General features: G+C 40.1%; 1 protein-coding gene across 1 annotated transcript in view; it reads left to right on the top strand.

Moving 5' to 3' along the window:
- LOC306881118 (A disintegrin and metalloproteinase with thrombospondin motifs 17-like) overlaps positions 1-24,202 on the top strand; it is a gene marked incomplete at its 5' end in the record, with an annotated part of 150,241 nt that overhangs the window by 101,428 nt on the left and 24,611 nt on the right. The window contains 1 exon segment of the mRNA XM_079435034.1: positions 20,964-21,123. Within this exon segment, the coding sequence (XP_079291160.1) occupies positions 20,964-21,123 (160 nt within the window).

The following is a 24,202-nucleotide window of genomic DNA, read 5'->3' as shown; positions in this document are numbered from 1 at the left end:
ATATCTTCAATTGTCTCCTTAAACATGCCACTATCCTCCTTCTCTATGAAGGATCTAAAGGGATTCCAAACATCTTCAAAAGTCTTACCCTTTCCTTTAATAACATATGTAATTTTCTCCATTGACATATTCAGTACCATCTCCCTGAGCCACCTTTTTATGCTGGGTGGTTCTAGATTCTTCCATTGTAATGCAATGAGGCGTTTAGCTTGTAAGATACCCATAGAAATAAAGATACATTCCTTTGACTTAAGCTTAGGATATAAATGCAGTAAAAAAATCTTTGGTTCAAAAGGAAGGCTCACATTTATTATTTCACCAATCATATTATGCACTTCTTTCCAGAATTTCGATATTTCTTCACATTCCCATATACAATGGAAATAGGTACCTTTACAAACATTACACTTGGGACATGTATCCGGTATATTTTCATTAAATTTGTTTAACAATACTGGAGTTATGTATACTCGCATAAGCCAATTATATTGCAACAACTTTAATGTTGTATTAACTGTTTGTACTTGAGCATCTTGGCATATCTCACTCCATTCATCTGATGTGATCTCCTCGTTAAGATCCTTACTCCATGCTCCTAAACGAGAGCTAGAAGACTCCGGAGAGCCCTCTACCAACATATTATACAGAAGTGAAATCCGACCTTTATCATAACAATCTTTGGTGACTTCTCTTTCCAAAACTGATAATGGTGGTATATTTCCAGTACTTTTTTGAAATGATAAAATGAAACTTCTTATCTGTAAGTACCTAAAAAAATGACTTTTAGGTATATCAAATGTATTACTCAATTCTTGAAATGACATAAGATTGTCTTCCTTATATAAATCTTTTATACTTTTAATACCTTTTTCTGCCCACATCTTAAAACCTACATCTACTTTTCCCGGACTAAACTTAGGATTTCCCCATATTGGACAGTAGCGAGATATCTCACTTATATAGGAGATATTCAAATATCTCTGCGTCTCATGCCACACCCTTACCATATTTAAAACAATTGCATTCGTAACATTACTCTTCATTTTCTGTAAAATTTTACGATCTAAATCATATAAATATGATCCCAGGGGTATTTTATTCCGAATAGAGTTTTTTTCCATTTCTACCCATACGGGTTGATCATTAGATGTTGAGAAGAAAAACATAATAGATCTTAACTGGGCAGCAGTATAATACCATTTAAAATTAGGGCATTGAAGCCCACCCCTATCAAATGGCAAATATAAAAGAGATAATCTAAGTCTGCATCTTCTATTGTTCCATATGAATTTAATAATTAACTTTTTAAGTCTAGAAAACAGATTACTAGGAGGTGTAATTGGAATATTCTGAAATAGGTACAAAAACTTCGGTAAAATATTCATTTTTAACATATTAATTCTTCCTATTAAAGACAACGGTAAAGAAGCCCATTTATCAACCAGCGTCACTGTATTCTCAAAAATTGAATTATAATTTTTTGTTACTATGTCTTCCAGTTTTGGAGTGATTTTAATTCCCAAATATGTGAACTCTTCCACATTGTTAAACATATCTACCTTACTAATAGGACTATTCCTTTCTTCTTCATTCAGCAACATAACTGAAGATTTTGAATTATTGATCCGATACCCCGAGATTTTCCCAAATGTCTCTATAATTTGAATTAAAGCCGGAATGGTTGAGTCTAATTTCTTTAAAAATAATATAACGTCGTCAGCAAATAACGCTATTTTATGTTCACTGCCAAACAATTCTATACCTTTTATATCACTTTCTTTTCTGATAGCAATTGCCAAGGGTTCAATAGCCATCAGAAAAAGGAGAGGGGAAAGAGACGATCCCTGTCTACAACCCCTAGAAACATTAAATGATTTTGATATCAAATTATTAGTTAAGACCTCTGTCGAAGGATTCTGGTACAACAATTTAACCCATTTGCAGTATTTTTCTCCAAATCCAAACCGATTTAAATCATCAAACAAAAAATCCCATTCCACCCTGTCGAATGCCTTTTCTGCATCTAGTGCTAGTAATGCAGTATATTTTTCCCCCTTTTGTTGATGCAGAATATTTAGCACTCTTCTTACATTATGACATCCTTGTCTATTTATCATAAAACCATTCTGATCCATCTCTATGACATAAGATGCTACAGTTTCTAGTCTTCTTGCCAATATTTTGCTTAGGATTTTTGTGTCTGAATTGAGTAAACTTATAGGTCGAAAATTTTCACATTTATTGTTCGGTTTTCCTGGCTTAGGCAATAAGATAATTATAGCTTCATTCAAAGACCTGGGAAGTTTATTCTCCGCAAAGGCTTCTACTAGCATGTCTAACATAGGTCTTACTAATTTATCTTAAAAATTTTTATCTATGGGGAGACCATCAGGTCCCGCTGCCTTCCCCGCTTTCATCAGATCGATCGCCTCCACCACCTCTTGTAAACTAATGTCTTTTCCTATTTCATCTTTATGTTCTTCTGTTATACTAGGTAACTCCAAATTATCCAAAAAATGTTTTTGTATTTCTGAACCCGAAGTACATTCAGAATTGTATAGTTTCATATAATATGATCTAAATGAATTATTAATTTCTTGTGGGTCAATAATGATATTACCATCTGATTCTTCGATCGAATCTACAGCCCTCTCTATGTTACAGATCGGAGGACACAAGGTTAGCAGGTAATGGAACGTTTATTGACAGGTAAGCAATAGAGAGGTAAACAGATGGCGCGGCTTTCTTGACCCCGGAGTAGGTGATCTTGAACTGGGGAGTAATGATGTGAATCTTTACTTGCAGGGATAACTGGAGGAACCAAGGACGATCGGCAACCACACACACACACCACAGACTTGGGAGCTTCGCACCGGCGATCGTGGAACTGGCTTGGAGCAGGATCCTGGAACAGGTAAGTATATACAGAGACAGGTTAGTAGATTAGCAATAGGGAATACAGGCTTTGTGCTGTCGTAGGAAGTCCTCTTCGCAAAAACGAGACCGGACATCATGTGCTGGGTGGTGTGTGGTTTTATAGCTGACTGGTGATGAGGGACGTGATGCGGGACAGGTGAGCGTGATTAGAACTCAGGTGATAGGGATCGCTGTGATTGGGAGGTGGCAGAGCCTGGCATGTCTGTAACATTACCCCCCTCTCCACGGCCAGCTCCCGAGGGCCGAAAACCCCGACGCCGTGGCGGTCTGCCTCTACCTCTGTGTGCAGGGCGATCTGGATGGTTTGAGTGGTATTCCTCGAGGAGGTTCGGATCCAGTACGTCTTCCCGGGGTACCCATGATCTCTCCTCTGGGCTATACCCCTCCCAGTCAATGAGGTACTCCAGATGACCGCCTCGGCGTCGGGAATCCAATATTTCCTTAACCTGATAAACGGTTCCATCCTCCAAGATTAGAGGGAGAGGGGGTTCTGCCGGAGGGCCAGGCTCTGTGGACAGAGGAACAGAGGGGTGATAAGGCTTTAACAGTGACACATGAAAGGTAGGATGAATCCTGTATTGAGGAGGGAGCTGAAGCCGGTAAGTGACAGGGTTTAGTTGTTCAACTATTGGGAAGGGGCCAACAAATCTGGGACTTAGTTTTTTGCAGGGTAGGCGCATTCTGATGTCCCTTGTGGACAGCCAGACCTTCTGCCCAGGATGGTACACGGGAGCTTCTGATCTGCGAAGGTCGGCTGTCCTCTTGCGCCTACGCACTGCCCGCTGCAGGTGGTGGTGTGCGGAGTCCCAGACCCTCTCGCTCTCCCGGAACCAGAAATCTACAGAGGGTACATCAGAGGGTTCCCCCGACCAGGGGAACATGGGTGGCTGGTAACCGAGTATGCACTGAAAGGGGGTCATACCGGTAGTAGGTTGGCGGAGAGAATTCTGGGCATACTCGGCCCAGCCAATGAACTGGCTCCAGGAGTTCTGATGGCCATGGCAGAAGGTTCGGAGGAAGCGGGCCACCTCTTGGATCTTTCGTTCTGTTTGCCCATTTGTCTGGGGATGGTAACCTGAGGAGAGGCTGACGGCCACACCTAGGAGTTTGAAAAACGATCTCCATACTCGGGAAATGAACTGGGGCCCACGATCCGAGACAATGTCCTCCGGAATCCCAAAATATCGGAAAACGTGGTTGAATAGTAGTTCAGCTGTTTCAAGGGCTGTAGGCAGACCTTTGAGTGGGATGAGTCGGCAGGCTTTGGAGAATCTATCGACTATGACCAGAATACAGGTATTGTTGCTAGAGGGAGGAAGATCTGTGACAAAGTCCACTCCTAGGTGTGACCAGGGACGACTAGGGACTGGTAAGGGAAGGAGCTTGCCTGCTGGAAGTCGCCGAGGATTCTTCGCCATGGCACACTCGGCACATCCCTGGACATACCTCCGAACGTCTCCTGCCATGTTGGGCCACCAGAAGCGATCTCGTAGCAGCGAGAGGGTGTTGTTGGCCCCTGGGTGGCCAGTGCCCAGAGATGTGTGGACTGAGTGGATAAGCTGAGTGCGTTGGGATCTGGGAGTATACTGCCGTCCAGGAGGACAACCCGGCGGAGGATTCGTGGGCTCATTGGTGGAGGGAGCTGGGACCGGATTCCATTGAATGGGGCAGACGAATATTTGTTCCGGGAGTATGGGTTCAGGTTCCTCGGAGTGATCATCCTGGGTGTCAAACTGGCGTGAGAGGGCATCGGCTTTTATATTTTTGGATCCGGGGCGGTAGGAGATAGTGAAATTAAACCTCGTGAAAAAGAGTGCCCACCGGGCCTGACGGGGGTTAAGTCGCTTGGCTTCCTTGAGATATTGGAGGTTCTTGTGGTCGGTGTATACTGTGAATGCATGTTGAGCCCCCTCCAACCAATGTCTCCACTCCTCCAAGGCTAACTTGATGGCCAGTAGTTCTCTGTTGCCGATGTCGTAGTTACGCTCCGCCGGGTTGAGTTTGCGGGAGAAGAAGGCACATGGATGGAGTCTCGATGGTGTCCCCTGCCTCTGGGAAAGGACAGCGCCCACTCCTGACGTTGAGGCATCAACCTCCACAATAAAAGGTCTCTCGGGGTCTGGATGAATCAAGACTGGGGCTTTGGTGAAGGCATCCTTCAAATCTTGGAAAGCTTGGGTGGCTGCAGAATTCCAGATGAGGGTTTTCGGTTTTCCACGGAGCAGGTTGGTAAGTGGACTAGAGATGGTGCTATAGTTTTGAATGAATCGACGGTAAAAATTTGCAAATCCCAGGAAGCGTTGGAGTCCCTTTACTGTGTCAGGAGTGGGCCAACTGTGGATCGCCCTTACCTTCCCCTCGTCCATTTGGATGCCACCGCTACTGATGTTGTATCCCAAAAACTGCACTGAGGGAAGATGGAAGGAGCATTTTTCGGCTTTCAAGAACAGATTGTGTTCCCTCAGGCGTTGGAGGACCTCCGCAACGTGGCAATGATGTTCGGCCATACTCCGGGAGTAGATAAGGATGTCATCAATATACACCAGTACAAACTTGTGGAGAAACTCCCGGAGTACCTCGTGCATGAAATCCTGGAATACGGAGGGGGCGTTAACAAGTCCGTAGGGCATGACGAGATACTCGTAGTGGCCAGTGGGTGTCACAAATGCTGTCTTCCACTCGTCCCCCTCACGTATCCGGATCAGATTGTAGGCGCTGCGGAGGTCCAACTTGGTGAAGACGGTGGCACCTCGGAGCTGTTCCAGGGCCGCTGGGACGAGGGGAAGTGGATACCGGAACTTCACGGTAATCTGGTTGAGTGCGCGGTAATCTATACAGGGCCGAAGTCCGCCGTCCTTCTTGGCGACAAAAAAGAAGCTTGAGGAGGCAGGGGATGTAGAAGGACGGATATAGCCTTGTTTGAGAGACTCCTCGATGTATTCTTCCATGGCCTTCTGCTCGGGAATTGAAAGGGGATAGATACGGCCACGGGGCACTGACTCACCCGGAAGGAGGTCTATAGCACAATCCCAAGGTCTGTGAGGTGGTAACTGAGAGGCTCTCGTGGGACAAAAGACATCTTGGAAGGTGCGATAACAGGCAGGTATGTCAACAGATTGCTTTTCAGGTGGGCTCTCGATGGAAGTGATGTTCAACTCCAGCAACTCGGGCGGTGAGGAGATAGGTTTGGGGATTTCTGGGAAGCATTGATCGAAGTAGGAATCTCCCCATCTGAGAATCTCTCTGCTCCGCCAGGAGATGTGAGGATCATGTTGGAGGAACCAAGGTCTACCTAATATGATATCTATGGATGAATCTTTGAGAACCAATAGACGGATATTCTCCACATGTAAAACTCCTACTTGCAACCGTATGGGTTCGGATAGTTGGTTGACATACCTGCAGCTTACGGGTCTCCCGGTGACTGATTGGATCTGGTAATTCTGCGGTGTGGCGGTGGTGGAGAGATGGAGCTGGCGGCTGAGACTGCCCGAGATGAAGTTTCCCGCGGAGCCAGTGTCGAGTAGGGCCGTGACTACGAGGGAGCTTTTAGGGCCGGTGAGGCGTACTTCTATGGTTAGGGGCTTACGATTTGGAATTTCTGTAGAAATAGCACTCACCCCCAGGCGAACTGGTCTTGTGGGACAGCTGGAACGGAGATGTCCCCTCTCTCCGCAGTACAAACAGAGACCCTGGGCAAAACGGCGGGAGCGTTCTTGGGCAGAGAGACGGTAATTATCGATTTGCATGGACTCTGGGGTGGTCTCCTGAGGGCGCTGTTCAGCTGAGCAAAAGGGCATTGGATGATGAGAGAAGTCAGTGGATAATTCTGCCATGCAGGAAGTCATACGAGTGGCACAGCGGATAGAGTGTTGTATAAGGCTTTCTAGGTCGAGGGAATCATCAAAGGCAGCCAATTGCAGACGGAGATGGGGTTCCAAACCCTGTCGGTAGGCGGCAAGTAGCGCGCACTCGTTCCATACGCTGGCGGCCGCGAGAGTTCTGAACTGCAGGGCATATTCCTTGATGGGTAGTGACTTCTGACGAAGACGATAGAGTTGATCACTGACTGAAGAATCATACGCTGGTTTCCCAAAAACCTCCCGGAAATGCTGAACAAACGCTTGGGATGACTGAGTGACGGTGCCGCCCTGAGCCCAGATGGTCTCTGCCCACCGAAGAGCATGGCCTCGCAGGTGAGTGATTATGAAAGCGATCTTTGATTTCTCTGTGGGAAATAGGTGAGGTTGTAGCTCAAATGACAGGGAACACTGCAGGAGAAAACCATTGCACTCCTCCGCCGAGCCTGAGTAGGGCGCTGGTTCAGCCATGGGGGTGGTGACCGCCGAAGAAGTGCTGATGCCGGAAGGGACTGCTGAGGCAGATGCCGATGCTGAGGTGAGGGTTCGTTTAAATAACTCCACCAGCTCCTGAAAGGGGTCTGAAGAACTCATGGTGGAGAAATCCAGTTGTGGTCCGGTCTTCTGTTACAGATCGGAGGACACAAGGTTAGCAGGTAATGGAACGTTTATTGACAGGTAAGCAATAGAGAGGTAAACAGATGGCGCGGCTTTCTTGACCCCGGAGTAGGTGATCTTGAACTGGGGAGTAATGATGTGAATCTTTACTTGCAGGGATAACTGGAGGAACCAAGGACGATCGGCAACCACACACACACACCGCAGACTTGGGAGCTTCGCACCGGCGATCGTGGAACTGGCTTGGAGCAGGATCCTGGAACAGGTAAGTATATACAGAGACAGGTTAGTAGATTAGCAATAGGGAATACAGGCTTTGTGCTGTCGTAGGAAGTCCTCTTCGCAAAAACGAGACCGGACATCATGTGCTGGGTGGTGTGTGGTTTTATAGCTGACTGGTGATGAGGGACGTGATGCGGGACAGGTGAGCGTGATTAGAACTCAGGTGATAGGGATCGCTGTGATTGGGAGGTGGCAGAGCCTGGCATGTCTGTAACACTCTATTTGCTTTTTTTTAATTTGCCACGCCAACACTTTACCTGTCTTTTCACCTTGATCATAAAATATTTGTTTCAGCTTTAATAACTTGGCTACAGTTTTATTTGCATATATTGTATTATATTTAGATCGAAGCATTAATAGCTGTTTATGTTTAGTTGCACATATCGAATCACTATGATATACTTCATTTTCCAGCTCTTTAATCTCTTTTTCCAAATCTAGTAACTCCTGTCGAGATTTTTTACTTTTAGAACTACAAAAACTAATAATTTGTCCCCGAATAAAACATTTAAATGCCTCCCACCGAATTCCTGCTGAAGTTTCCAACTGATTTGTTTCAAAATAATTGTTAATTTGATTACCCAAGAACTCTACAAATGACGCATCTTTAAGCCAACTTTGCTGGAATCGCCATTTAGGGGGATCTTTAACTAATTTTGAATCGACATACAACAAAGATACTGGTGCATGATCAGAAATGACAATACTAAGGTATTGACAGTCTATACATTTTGAAAGCAGTTGGGCTGACACAAGAAAGTAATCTATTCTAGAGTAAGTTTGGTGTGTTGCCGAATAGCATGAATATGCAGTCTGCTTTGGGTTAAGATGTCTCCATATATCCACTAGTTTAAGCTCTCCTATAAAATGTAGAATCTGTTTTCTAGAATTCACATGTGCGGTATCAACTCCCGTAGATCTATCTTTTCCTGGATCAAGTGTACAATTCATATCCCCCGCCATTATAACCTGACCTGGTAATGAAGCCACCATCAGAAATATGTTGCTATAAAATTTAAAGTCATCCTTATTAGGGCCATATATATTTACTAAATTTATTATCTCTGTTACCATTCTTCCCTGAATAATCACAAATCTGCCAGCTGGGTCTTTAATAACATTATTTACTTGAAAAGGCACATCTTTATGTATTAATGTAATTACCCCTCTGGCTTGTGTAGTAAAACATGCCGAGAATACCCGTCCTTGCCACCTTCTTTCAATTTTGATCACTTCCTCTTTAGTCATGTGTGACTCTTGCAAAAATACCACATTTGCATGTATCTGCTTAATTCTAGTCATCACCTGTTTAATCTTTTTTAGTTTCCCCAGCCCCCTGCAATTCCATGATAACAGCTTAATCCCTCCTGTCTGTGACATTTTTGTTTTTTGTTTTTACCATCCTCATAACCTTGAACCTTGTATTTGCCAAAATATAAGAGGCCAAACCGAAAATAACTCAAACAAAACTAATAACATACAATATGAACTTACCCCAGCCTTCTCCATGCTTTACTGGTACCATCTGTATCAGTACCCCCCTTCCCTACATTCGACTTCTTTAATGGTCTTCTCCTACTTTTTCGGTTGTTCAAACAATGAACACCAACACCTCTATCCATCGTTACCGTTTCAACCCTCTTATCCACTTTTATACCCACTTATTTTAACCAAGCTATGACTTGTCCAATAAAATACTTTTCCAACTATACTCATTATATTAACCTAATATCTTCAAACTATTATCTTAAAATAAAGTCAATCTTTCACTTTGTGTCTTTTCTTTTTTCAAATAATATAGCAAGAGCGCCCTCTTCTGAACCTTAAATGAATGAACTTAAACGTCAAATACTTAACTTTTTACCCTTATTAAAACAACATTGATTATCTACTTTGGACGAATAAACAAACTACAGGCACAGAAAATAAACTTCAATTTTTACATTTAGTCCTCAGTACTTCGCATTAATGCCTCAGCTTACTTTGCATCTCTTTATCCATTTTTTCTGGACTCGATACCTCAGTTCACTTGTCCTCGACCTGTTGCATAAATTTCTCCACTTCTTCTGGACTGTTCATAATCACAGTACGGTCTCCATGTGTAAGAAGCAATCGAGCAGGAAAGATTACTCTGTGTCGGTTGATTCCTTTGTCACGCAATTTTTGACGGATAGCATCGTACTTTTTTTGTTGCCTGTGAAGCTCTGCCGACAAATCTGGAAAAAAACGAAGATTGGAACCTTTGTATGCAATTGCTCCCTTGCTCTTTGCAGCCTTTAGAACATGTTCCTTCTGTTTGAAATTGAGGAACTTCATTATGACAGTCCTTGGCTGCACTTTACCATCTTGTCTGTTTTTTTGACCTGAGCTGGGAATTCGATGAGCTCTCTCTATTATCAATGGCGTAACGCTTTCTCCCAACTCCAAAGTCTCTGGTAGAAACTTTTCCAGAAAAGCACACGTATCCGATCCCTCTTCTTTCTCCGGCAAGCCAACCAACCTAAGATTATTCCTCCTACTTCTGTTCTCCAAGTCAATTACCTTATCAGCCATTAATTTCACCTGCTTTTTCATCGTATCATTTCTGGCCTTCAGTTGGACGATTTCATCCTCTGTCCCTGAAATTCGTTCCTCCGCCTCTGTCAATCTCACTTTGACATCCACGACCGCCGAAAGAATTTCGTCCACCTTGCCGCTTACTTGTCTTTCCATTGCTTTAAAGGCCTTCATCATCTCCGCGTTACTAGGATTCTCGTTTGATGCCTCCCCCCCTTCATCCTCCGTCTCCTCGTGCTCGCTCAGGCTTTCAGGTTCGGATGGCATAATTTGTGATTCCGCTTCCATTCTCCCTTTATTTTTGATCTTTTTCTTCGACGGCATTGTTTTAGTAATCGCTTTAGCTATTCCACCAACTTAAATTAAGTATCTTAAGTGGGTTTAGAAGGATTAATTCTAGCCTAATGCACGAGGGTTGGAAACTGTGACTTATCACGCCACCGCCATCTTGTTTGTATTTCAACTCTTAAATGTTTTTTTTTTTGTATTATTTTTGTAACTACTTTCAGATAATATAATGAAATAAAAGGCCACTTAAGTGTATTTAATCTCTTAAGACCCTGTGACCTCATATGAGGACATTACTGTATATTTTAGTGAATTTCTCTGAGAATATACATGCCACAGTTTTAAGTCTGGATGTCCTGTACAGAGCACATTCAGGGCTTTTCAGAGATACTAAACGATTGGATGTTTCACCATGACAACTCCCTCTCCTTGGGCTTCAAAAATGTCTGATATTAATTTAGTGACACTCTTATGGAAATATGAAAATATTTTGTAATTATCATTTAAATCGGTGTAATTTTTAAACTGTGTGTCATAATTCAACATCTCAGGAAAATATTATGGGGTTTCAAATCAAAATATGACTTTCTGTTACGAAACAGGACGTTGTTTCATACATGTCCTCATGTGAGGACACCGGGACTAAAAGCATGTTTATTACGCATTTTGGGAGACATAACAAATGAATAGGGAAAGAAATGTCCTGATGTCCGCATAACTCATGAATAAAATATCTTTTTAGTTTTTTTACATTTTCATTAATGCTCTAAACAATGTAAAGACATGGAAAAAAACTTTTTTTTTCCTAAAACTTTTTTCTCAGGTCTCAGGAGGTTAAAGAGAGTACACCTTCATAACTACAGTATAATTATTAAAGTTTAATTCTTAAAATCACTAATTTTATCTCTTAAAACTAATCTTTGATATTTAAAATGACCTATTTAAACATTTTTTTTCCAGTGGCTTGAATATAATTATACGCCTTTATAATTCTGCAGCCCAGATGTTTTAAGTTTGAGAGAAAATGCTAAGCAATGGTTTTTACTGATGAATTTGCACATTATTTGTCTTTAAGCATACTAACAACATCAGACAGACATACTGTGTTATTACATATTATGAAATTACATGTACTGAAGTTCCACTTAAGTTGGTCAAAAAGCACTTTAAAGTTCATTGCATTTAATATAAATACACATTTTAATGTATTTTTTATTTAATTGCATCATTTAAATATACAGTTAACTTGCATTTAAATTTCTTAATTAAAAACTTTTCATCTAGTTCTCATTTAATCTTTCATTCTTACTCTAGCAGCTTGGAAGATTTTCTGCTAATAACGGATTCAACTTTGAACAGTTTCTCATATAATATCATGTGATGATTTCAGAAGACTTGGGGCCAGTTTTACTAAACAGGGCAAATTAGCGTGAGAGCGCAATTCCAAAAGAGCGCCGATGGGCCTGGAAATTTCTGTGGGTGATTTACTAAGAACGTGGAAATTAAAGAACACAAACGCAACATCCCATTTAGATATCAACCAACGCAATATACCAAACGCAGTGCAAATTAGCGTAGTCGCGAATAAACAATAAAGAAATAACTAAGCCACAGTACGTTGAAAAGAACCGGAGGCCAAAAATTGAAGGGTTGCAACAGTTTTGATAGAGCTGGTATTGCGTGACTCCTAGTTGAAGGTTCCAAGTCGTCTTTTATTTCCTGAAGTAAATTAAAAATAACATGGCTTGGCAAATGATATGTTCGGATATCGTCATCTTCTGGCATTCAAAATAAGTTAATATGTGTGGAAAAAACCCTCTCCCTTCTACCACACACTTTCTGTTCTCTGCGGTGCCTCTCCTAGCAACAAATTGCATCCATTTCAAGCGCAAAATAGTTTAAGACATGCTTTTTTTGGGGTGTTAAATAATGCCGCAAATGCCAGAAATTTGACGAGCGCAAACGTTAGTAAATCTCGTTATGTGATTCATTTGAATACTCTCCTCCCATAAATTTGGGGTCTGAAAGGGAAACTCCTCCAAATATTTATATTTATGCATTTAGCAGACGATTTTATCCAAAGCAACTTACATTGCATTCAAGTTAGTTCATACATTTTTATCAGCTCTTGCTTTCTCTGGGAATCGAACCCATGATCTTAGCGTTGCTAGTGCCATGCTCTACTATTTGAGCTACAGGAAAGCTATTTCAGTATATTGCATATTCAGCATATACTGCAAAAATAACTGTGTCCACACCTTTTCAGCACTAATTCATCACTGCGCATCTTTAGTAAAACCCGACAGTACTATTTTAACGCCAAAAGATGGTTTGCACTGGCGCAAGCTGTTAGTAAAACTGGCCCTTTGAATATAGCATGCATCAACCTTTGGGGAATTATTTTTGAGAATTCTTTTGGGTCACTATAAGCTCTGTGTGGAAAGAGCTGCATGAAGCTGCATTTTGGAAAAAATAACAGCATATGGTTTTGGAACAACATGAGAGTGAGTAAATAATTTAATTTTTGGGCACATTGTCACTTTTAGAAAGTTAATGGGGGCGATTTTAATGTCATGTTCTCCTGGTTACTAGTTGATTTAGAGTATAATTATGGCATATTTTGTCTTCATCATGAACAACTTCAGGATTAACAAAACATGCTATTTTATATTCAGAAAACATAGCTGTCTGCTAATCCAAAGCAAACACATAAACTGAATGGAAAACCGATCATGCAGAATGTTTTGAAAGCAGTAACGCAGATGTTTTTGAACCCGAAGTCTCCACCTTTGTGCATGTCTAAAGCTGCTTTTCCACCCGTGTGGAATGGAACCGATGTTAATCCCGTGGCAGAAACAGAGAAACAAATAGAGACATAATTAGCGTAGCTGCTGATCCATCTAAGCAAAAATGATTTGTTCAACCCAAGCTAAAGAATAATAATAATGTGCATTTGATCAGATATAACTGCAGTACAAGATTATAAGATGCATTATGAGAATGCTTGGCTAAAGAGAAGTGTCTTTAATCTAGATTTAAACAGAGAGAGTGTGTCTGAACCATGAACATTATTAGGAAGGCTATTCCAGAGTTTGGGAGCCAAATGTCCGGTGAGTGTGCTGGCCATGCAAGAACTGGGATGTTTTCAACTGTGTACAGATCCTTGCAACATGGGGCCGTGCATTATCATGCTGCAACATGAGGTGATGGTCGTGGATGAATGGCACAACAATGGGCCTCAGGATCTCGTCACGGTATCTCTGTGCATACAAAATGCCATCAATAAAATGCACCTGTGTTCGTTGTCCATAACATATGCCTGCCCATACCATAACACCACCGCCACCATGGGCCACTCGATCCACAACGTTGACATCAGCAAACCGCTCACCCAAACGACGCCATACACGCTGTCTGCCATCTGCCCTGTACAGTGAAAACCGGGATTCATCCGTGAAGAGAACACTTATCCAAAGTGCCAGACGCCATCGAATGTGAGCATTTGCCCACTCAAGTCGGTTACGATGACGAACTGCAGTCTGGTCGAGACCCGATGAGGACGACGAGCATGCAGATGAGCTTCCCTGAGATGGTTTCTGACAGTTTGTGCAGAAATTCTTTGGTTATGCAAACCGATTGTTGCAGCAGCTGTCCAGGTGGCTGGTCTCAGACGATCTTGGAGGTGAAGATGCTGGATATGGAGGTCCTGGGCTGGTGTGCTTACACGTGGTCTGCGGTTGTGAGGCTGGTTGGATGTACTGCCAAATTCTCTGAAACGCCTTTGGAGACGGCTTATGGTAGAGAAATGAACATTCAATTCACGGGCAACAGCTCTGGTGTACATTCCTGCAGTCAGCATGCCAATTGCACACTCCATCAAAACTTGCGACATCTGTGGCATTGTGCTGTGTGATAAAACTGCACATTTTAGAGTGGCCTTTTATTGTGTCCAGCCTAAGGCACACCTGTGCAATAATCATGCTGTCTAATCAGCATCTTGATATGCCACACCTGTGAGGTGGATGGATTATCTCGGCAAAAGAGGGTGCTCACTAACACAGATTTAGACAGATTTGTGAACAATATTTGAGAGAAATAGGCCTTTTGTGTACATAGAAAAAGTCTTAGATATTTGAGTTCAGCTCATGAAAAATGGGGGCAAAAACAAATGTTGCATTGCAAACAGTTTAATATACATTTCCTGCGGTGTTCTTCTAAACTGAAGATGTCGATATGATGGACCATTTGACTCTGCTGCTTTACTTCAGTCGTCTTTTGAGCCTTGAATTTTACTATTATTTATAATATTAGTATTATTAAATATTTTGAATTAGCTTTTTTATATTTTCAGCTTTCATTTTAATTTTGTTTTAGTAATTTTATGTTTATTACAGTGTAAAAGTGATTTTACAAAGATTATTGGAGAGCATTTTACAAGATAATACTTTCATTTGTTTTCTGGAAAATTTCAAGTTTAATCCAATGTGTATATACATTTAGCTGAGTGTATATTTGAACGTGTGTATATTGATTCAATGTGTTCCTTGCTATTTCTTTGTAATTATTTGTGAAATATACTATCAATTTCTGAGTGATTTTTTAAAAATATATATATTTTTTGTCTTTTTTGCTTTAATTTATTTCTATTTATTTAACTTTTAGTACTTTTCATTTCTAATTTTATTTTTTTATTTTTTTCTGTCTAATTTTTGTTTTATTAAATTTTTATGCTTTATTTTAATTAATGAAAATGTTTCCATTTTAGTTAACAAAAACACTGGATGTCCCAATTAAAAATTTAAATGTATGTCACATTTATTTCATACTAAGTATAGTTCAGATCTGTTAACATATTTACTGACATAATAGACCAAGATGGCGCCGATGATGGCAGCTATTGTACGTTGCTCTTCAGTGTTTGTACTGTTTTTGTTTGTTTTTCCTGTTTTTTGTTTTTCAACTATGATCAGTTTTACCAGGGATGATCTGCTGAATATTCGGCAGAACACTCCACAAAATCTTTTACCGGATTTTGATTTTTCGGACGTTTTGCTGGACACTGTAGTTGGCGGAGCCGTACCTCTGGTCAAATGCTACAGGAGGCGGCGGGGGAAGAGAGCCGAAGCGCTCGTGAAGCTTCGTCAGCACGGATTTCGAACGGCGTTGCCTAGCATCCATCTGGCGAATCTCCGCTTTCTACCCAACAAAATGGACAAACTCCTTCTGCTCTCACGGACAAACAAGGATTTTTCTAACTCTGCTGCTCTGTGTTTCACGGAAACCTGGCTGAATGGCGGCATACCGGCCATACATCTGCCTAATTATCAGCTGATCAGAGCAGATCGGGACGCAGAATCAACGGGGAAATCGCGCAGCGGCGGGACGTGCTTTTACATCAATGAGAGGTGCTGTACAGATGTAACTGTGTTAAAGAAGATGTGCTGTTCAGATCTAGAAACACTCTTCATTAACTGCAAGCCTTTCTACTCGCCGCGGGAGTTCTGTTCGTTCATTCTCGTGAGTGTCTACATTCCACCGCAAGCGCACGTGAGCGCAGCTTTACAGAAACTCACTGATCTGATCACAGAGAGTGAGCAACAACACCCAGACTCTGTTTTAATCATTCTCGGGGACTTTAATAAAGCAAATCTCTCCCGCGAACTGCCAGAATACAGACAGGACATCACATGTCCCACCAGAGACAGTAATATATTGGATCACTGTTACACAGCTATAAAAGACGCATATCACTTGGTTCCACGAGCAGCTTTAGGACTCTCTGATCACTGTTTGGTTCATCTTATACCGTTCTACAGGCAGAAACTTAAATCTGCAAAGCCTGTATTAAGAACTGTTAAAAGATGGACTAACAAAACAGAGCGGGATCTACAAGCCTGTTTCGACCTCACTGATTGGTCCGTTTTTGAAACCGCTGCCATTGATCTGGACGAGCTCACAGAGACTGTAACATCTTATATCAGTTTCTGTGAGGATATGTGTATTCCTAACAGGACTCATCTAATCTACAACAATGACAAACCATGGTTCACTGCAAAACTCAGACAGCTCTGTCAGGCCAAAGATGCTTACAGAAAGGGGGATAAAGTCTTGTACAAACAGGCCAAATACACACTGGAAAAGGAGATCAGAGTGGCAAAAAGGAATTATTCTGACAAGCTCAGGAAAAAATTCTCTTCCAGTGATCCTGCTTCAGCGTGGATAGGAATGAAGGATATCACCAGTTACAAGACACCATCCCCCAGTACTCTGGAGAATCAACACCTGACAGACGACTTGAACGAGTTCTATTGTCGTTTTGAAAGATCACCCCACACCCGCCCTGAACACCTCTCCACACAACCATTAACACCTTCAGCAACCCCTCTCTCCCCCACACCTACGATTCAAATCAGTGAAGAAGATGTGTGCCAGGTCTTCAGGAAGAACAAAAGAAGGATAGCACCATGCGCAGACGGTGTGTCACCAGCCTGCCTAAAAACCTGTGCTGATCAGCTGGCCCCCATCTTCACACAGATCTTCAACAGATCACTGGAGCTGTGTGAAGTCCCCTCATGCTTCAAACGCTCCACCATCATCCCCGTCCCAAAGAAACCCAAAATTACTGGACTTATTGACTACAGACCTGTGGCCCTAACGTCTGTAGCCATGAAATCATTTGAAAGACTGGTTTTGGCTTATCTGACGGACATCACTGGACCCTTTCTGGACCCCCTGCAGTTTGCCTACAGAGCAAACAGGTCTGTGGATGATGCAGTTAACATGGGACTGCACTTCATCCTGCAGCATCTGGACAGACCAGGTACTTATGTGAGGATCCTGTTTGTGGATTTCAGCTCCGCTTTTAACACCATGATCACGGAAACCCTTCAGAATAAACTGACACAGCTCTTCGTCCCCACCTCTGTCAGTCAATGGATCAACAGCTTCCTGACAGACAGGCAGCAGTTAGTAAAGCTTGGTAAATTCACATCCAGCACCAACACCATCAGCACCGGAGCTCCTCAGGGCTGCATTCTCTCCACACTGCTCTTCTCCCTCTACACCAACGACTGCACATCTAAAGACCCCTCTGTCAAGCTCCTGAAGTTTGCAGATGACACCATACTGATCGGCCTCATTCAGGATGGTGACGAGTCTGCTTACAGACAGGAGGTCATTTGCAAAAACAGATAACTCCGTTTTTTTATAATTTTCAAAAAAGTTTTTTTCATTGCGTATTCCAATTAATCTTAATGAAACTGCAGTTGGGTTATTTGATTAGGTTAAACATGATAAACATGATAACATTAAAAAAAAAAAAAACATGATTTTTTAACATTTTAAAGTTATCTGTTTTTGAAAATAAACTCTTCAGATGTACTTCAGTGTATCATCAGCACTACTTCCTCACAATTAAAGTGCATTAAGTACAAAATTAGTTGTTCCAATTTAGCAGACTTTAAATATACCAGTTTAGTATACCAAAAAAGTACAATTGCAGGGTATTAATATGTAATATTTGTAATATACTTAGCATGAAATAAATGTATTTCAAATAAATTCTTGTATATTTATTTTTCACTAGGGGTGTGTAGTAAAAAACGAGCAGTTAATTAAGTTAAGCAATAAACAAAGACTTCCATCTAATGCATGATAAGATGAACAATTTTAGAAAAGAATGCAGAAACACACTTTGCTGCTCACTATGGAATGAAACCCAGTTCTCTAATCCAGGCGCGTTGTTTCAGTTAATATCTCCTCAAAGCTCTTTATGATGAAGAGAATAGACCCGTAATCTCCACTCCCCCGCAGTCACCGAGAGTTTAAAGCAAAAAGCTTTGTTTAGTCCAGAGAGCCTGAAGGTGTCTTGAGAGAGATCTCTAATTAGTGTAATTAAGCAGTGAAGCAGGCTTTAGATGAAGCTTTCCTCTCAGATGTCCTCTGGCGCACAGATGCTCCACTTCAAACGGTCAGAGTTCTCAGACCCATTTAGAATATTTAAGCTACATTTCTAATGTCTCTGGCTGTCTTTAGGCTAGAAATTGATTTTTTTTTTCTGACCTTGAATAACTAAATAGATGCAAAATACTCCAAATTAGGTGCAAAAAATATTTAGCGTGCACAGGGCCAGATGAACCATATACCGGTAGGCATTTGTGCATGTGCCAGTCTTGCCGTGAGTGTGAATATTCACTTGTGACCTTTCAGTGGCATGTGGTGCATATGTAATTAAAGGAATAGTTCACCTAAAAATGAAAATTTGCTGAAAATGTACTCACCCTCCGGCCATCCAAGATGTAGATGGGCTTGTTTCTTTATCAGAACAGATTTGGAGAAGTGTAGCATTACATCACTTGCTCACCAATGGATCCTCTGCAGTGAATGGGTGACGTCAGATTAAGAGTCCAAACAGCTGATAAAAACATCACAATAATCCACAAGTAATCCACACCATTCCAGTCCAACGTCTTGTGAAGTGAAAAGCTGCATGTTTGTAATAACTTTAACCTGTTGCTTCTGACTAAAATGCGAGGCTTTTATTCATAATATTGCCTTCTCCAGTGAAAAAAGTAGTCTTATCTGAATCAGGAGAGAAATATGCACAGATCAAGCACCTATTACGAAAATGTTCCGAAACAGTTCTAAAACAATATGTGGGTGGATTTTGATGTGAAAGAAAACAGGAGATGAACTTTTTCCATTGGAGGAAGCATTATTGTGGATTATGGACTAAGTTTAATGTTTTATTTATTTATTTATTTTAGCATAAAGAAAAAAAGCCCTTTTGACCATTTTTATGGCATTTTATGGTTCAACATTATTTTCATAACAATGCAAGTACTGTATAAAATCTCATTCTTAATGCTAAAATGTGAAATGCAATTTTATTATTTAAATTATCTTATTTAAATAATGCTCTGTAGATCATGAGTATTTTTTTATAGTGTATTTGTTATATGCTGATTTTAATGACAAAAGATTATACTTATACAGTTTTATTTGAAGACATTCTAATAGGAACCATAATTAAAAAACTCAAAATGTCAACACACATTGCTATGAGAACTTGGTAGAAAATGTGGTTAATTATAATTAAATAATGTCTTAATGCAAAAAAGTTAATGTTCCTAAAATTAGGCTTCATTTTCATAACTTTACTTGTGATTTTAGAGTGAAATGTTAGTAGGACATGTTTTCATGAGATTTGCTCACTGTATATTTTGTTCATCTGCTGCTGGTGGGCATGTCATTAGCTCTTTAGGTGGGCATGACGGCTCTTTTTGAGGGGTCTGAGGGGCTGTTAATCTCCACCGTCTGTGAGGAACAGCTCTCACGAGATGGATCTTGTGATAAAGTGTGTGCTGGAGGCTGGAGTCTCGTCCTGTCCCTGGAAATGATTATGGGAATGAATGGAAGTGACCCTTTTTTCTTCATGGCGTTTTGGTAGCCTCTTGAAATCAGACCTTGTGCCTGTTCACAGGCCTCTGGAGATGCACTGTATGGCCAAACATATGCATTGTAATTATATTTGCATATGCATTGACCTAATTCTTGTAATTAACAGCAGTCGGTGATCCTCAAGGTGTGTAGTGGGGTTCAGCTCTGAGCTTTGCTCAGGCCAGTGAAGTTATTCATCTCCAGACTTATAATATGTCCATTTAGCTTTGAGCACAGGAAAAATTCTGAAATAAAATCTAAATAAAATCTAAAATTAACTTTTTAATACAAAATCTTTTGTGAATTATTCATTAGACCATATTATTTTATTTGAGTTTTTGTAACTTTGGAAATGTAATAACTTGCCTCTGAAGCAACTTTTTGGGAGCTGACTTTCAAGCCCTCCAACTCTCTGGTATAAATAATAAATAAATCAAAATTTTAGGGACATTAAGACTTTTTAATGTTTTTGAAAGCAGTCTCTTCTGCTCACTAAGGCTGCTTATTTAATCATAAATACAGTAAAATTGTGAAATATTATTACAAATTAAAATAACTGTTTTCCATACGATTATGATTATATTAAAATGTAATTTATTCCTATGATGCAAAGCTGAATTTTAAGCATCATTACTCCAGTCTTCAGTGTCACATGATCCTTCAGAAATCATTCTAATATACTGATTTGCTGCTCAAGTAACATTTCTGATTATTATCAATGTAGATGACACTTGTGCTGATTCATATTTTTGTGAAAATTGTAATATATTTTGTGATACAGGATTTTTTTTTATTAATAGAAAGCTGAAAAGAACAACATTTTGTAACATTATAAATGTCTTCACTGCCACTTTGGATCAATGAAAAGCCTCCATGCTGAATTAAAGTGTTATCTTGGACAAAATGCAGAACATGTAAGCTAATAAACAGAGGCTAGTGTTCTTGAATGCTCTTCATCTCACGTTTATCCCAATTTTCCCTCAGGTTCTGCTGTTCCACGATCAGACATACGGAATCCATTATGAGTACACGGTTGCCCTGAACCAGTCACAGGAGAACATCAGCAATCCGGTGAAGGAACCAGAGCACATGTACCTGTGGACTCACAGCAGCTGGGAGGACTGCAGTGTGCACTGCGGAGGAGGTCAGTGCTGGGTTTCTTTTCTTCTTTTCTGCCATTACTGCCATTACACTCACATGTACATTCAACATAAGGCATCAAGAACCTCTCCATTCTGCAAAACGTTCTTTATCCACCTTATTCTTCAACGCTGAAGTAACCCTATGGGGGAGACTTCCGGTTCATTAGTCACTATAGGGAAATAACGAGAAGAATAACGATGTAAAACTGTTTGCACTACAAACCAGTGTGCTCATAATTAAGATGATACATTAAAATAATATGGTAAGACACACCAATTTGCAACATCAAGCAGCAAAACAAGCAGTTCTGTACAGCTAATAATAGCTGGAAGTGAATGAGACACATCCATAAAATGAACAAATGGCCATGCCCATTTTTACAGGAAGAATAAGGTGGATAGAGTGCAAAACGTAAGTAAAAGCATTTTCTCCATAGGGAAATTGATCTTTAACAATAACTTGACAACAGAACTGTTGCGAGCTCTGAGGTTGTTAATCATTTGTATATCCCTTTGTTGAAGCCATCGCTTTGCGTTAATTCAACAGATTTTTTTGATTATCTTGTTCAGTAGTGGAATTCTTAGTAAAAAACTACATTAACCATGATGCTGTACAGAAAATTCCACCAATCAGACAACAGAAGCGCCAAATGAGCTCTTTAACTCCATCCACTCCCATGAAGCATGCGAATGACAAAAATGCTTATGCATATTTAACAATAAAATGAAAATATATTGTTTCTATAGATACAAGAAACAACTTTAAATGAATAGTTTTTTTATTTGATTATGTAATTGGCAATGCTTCATGGGATTGTAGCTCTTTCCCACACTAAACTTGAGACCGAGACACGCATAAAATAACCCATAAGGCAACATTGAGGCCTTTCTCATTTTCTAAGCCTGTCTGAAAGTGACAGTTTTGCTGGTCATATTCACAAATCTGATAGCAGATGAACATTTATCTGCAACAGACCGGCATGCAGTCTTTCCTCAAATAGCTCCTGTTTTAACGCTGATCTGCTTGTTTCTTTTATGTGGTTATTGCTTCCTGAGGGACAGCGTGTCAGCGTGTGTATTTGCGCACAATCACACGAGTTAAATCTGTTTCTAAAGCAATTGTTAAGTGCTGTTGCTTAAATAATATGATGCATTGGGTTTTTTAAGGGCATTTCGTTCTCTGTCGAATAGAACAGCTTTATGTTTTCGAAATGAGCTGCAAACCGTGTTCTGGAAACATGTTCTGCATTGTCTGTTTTTGGAAACTTGTAGACACATCTATGAAATAGAGGATGTTTTGTGGTCAGCGTCTTTCCTTCGAGCCAGTTATGAACTGAAGAATATAACGATATGTTTAATGACGCCAGCACATGTGTGTCATACGTTAATACAGATGGGGTTGATGAAGCAGGATCTGTCTCTAATACTCTCCTCGAGCGCTCGCCTATAGAAACATAGACTGAGAGAATATTATTTGAGAAGGGATTAATAAGTGCATTCATTTGTTCAGTTGTGTTGTGTGCAATGCATTTGGGTAGTTTACAAATGGACGTGGACACAAACTTAACCTAACCATTTGAGCATCAAGATTTAAAATTAAAGTTCATGTGTGAGGAAAGACACTTTTTTTATGGTTATAACAGGTCACAATTTTTTATTCACCTATTTTGCCTTTACTAGAACAATTAAACAATTCTCTGATGTAAGAAATAAACTGTTGAATATACAAATATTTTAAAATATAAAAATGTACAAATTTGAATTAATATGCATGCACAATAATTGTAATATAATCCATAAAATTATATTTAAAACGATTCAAAACGCTAATACATTGGGACTCCTGCATTCAAATCTCTTTCTTTTGAGTCGGTAAGATTTTTTTTTTTTTTTTTTTTAAGAAATTAAAACTTTCATTTAGCAAGGAAGCATTAAATTGATCAAAAGGTTGCAAAATGTTTTTTATTCCAAATACATGTTGTTCTTTTAAACTTTTTATTCATAAAAACAAAAAACAAATCATGGTTACCATAAAAGTATGAAGCATCACAACTGTTTTTAGAATTGATAATTATAAGAAATGTTTTTTGAGCAGCAAATCAGCATATTAGAATGATTTCTGAAGGATCATGTGACACTGAAGACTGGAGTAATGATGCTGAAAATTCAGCTTTGCATCGTAGAAATAAATTACATTTTACAATATATTCAAATCAAAAACTGTTATTTTAACTTTAATAATCCTTCTCAATATTACTGTTTTACTGTATTTTCGATCAAATAAATACAGCCTTGGTGAGCTTTAGAAACTAAAACCTATTCAAAAACATGAAACAATCTTTTACCAAACCGCCAGTATCTGAACAGTAGTTCATATAAAGGACTATCACACTGCAGATCTGAATAAAGGAATGTGGAAGTCAATTTACATAAGCATAACAAGTTCAATGAGTAGTAAGAGCTTAAACTCTTTTCATAACTTATAACTATCTTTACTTTGCTGTCGAGATCCTGATTAGCTAAGTCTTAAAGGATCCCCGAGAGATTGCTCATTTGCAAAGGGATTTTGTGAGTCGTTCCCCAGCACTCACTAATTGGTGACCAAACAGTTTATATGTATATTTCTAGTCAATAAGTAAATGAATAGCCAGTGTTTGTTTTTGTTTTGTTTTTTAATGAGAAAACACTATTTCAACTATATTTCTACCCACATTTAGGTGGAAAATCTAAACTCTAAATTCAGCAATGCATGTGAAAGGTTTCATCTGAGAGTGTTCAGTGAGCATTTCTTTCAGATAGGAGACAGTAAGGACACTCTACTGTACTCTACTGGTCTGGGGTAAGAGTGTGTTGCCTTGGAAACCACGGTTAAGGGCCGTTATATACACTAGTAGTGAGACCAGATGTGTCACACTCATTCAAACTAATGAGTCCCCTCTGATTTTTGGAGGGTAAGTGGATTTTAAATGCAACTTCCAAAAAAACAACAGCTGATAAGTACGTTTCTTAAATTTACGTACAGTAACGTTTTGTTGAAACACTCCTCAGAACATGCACTCTATAGTTTTATGTTTGCGTGTT

The sequence above is a fragment of the Barbus barbus genome, assembly GCF_936440315.1.
Source record: "Barbus barbus genome assembly, chromosome: 2".
NCBI classification, from domain to species: Eukaryota; Metazoa; Chordata; class Actinopteri; order Cypriniformes; family Cyprinidae; genus Barbus; species Barbus barbus.
The sequence above is the reverse complement of the archived record's forward strand: the minus strand, read 5'-3'. Positions and strand labels throughout refer to the sequence as shown.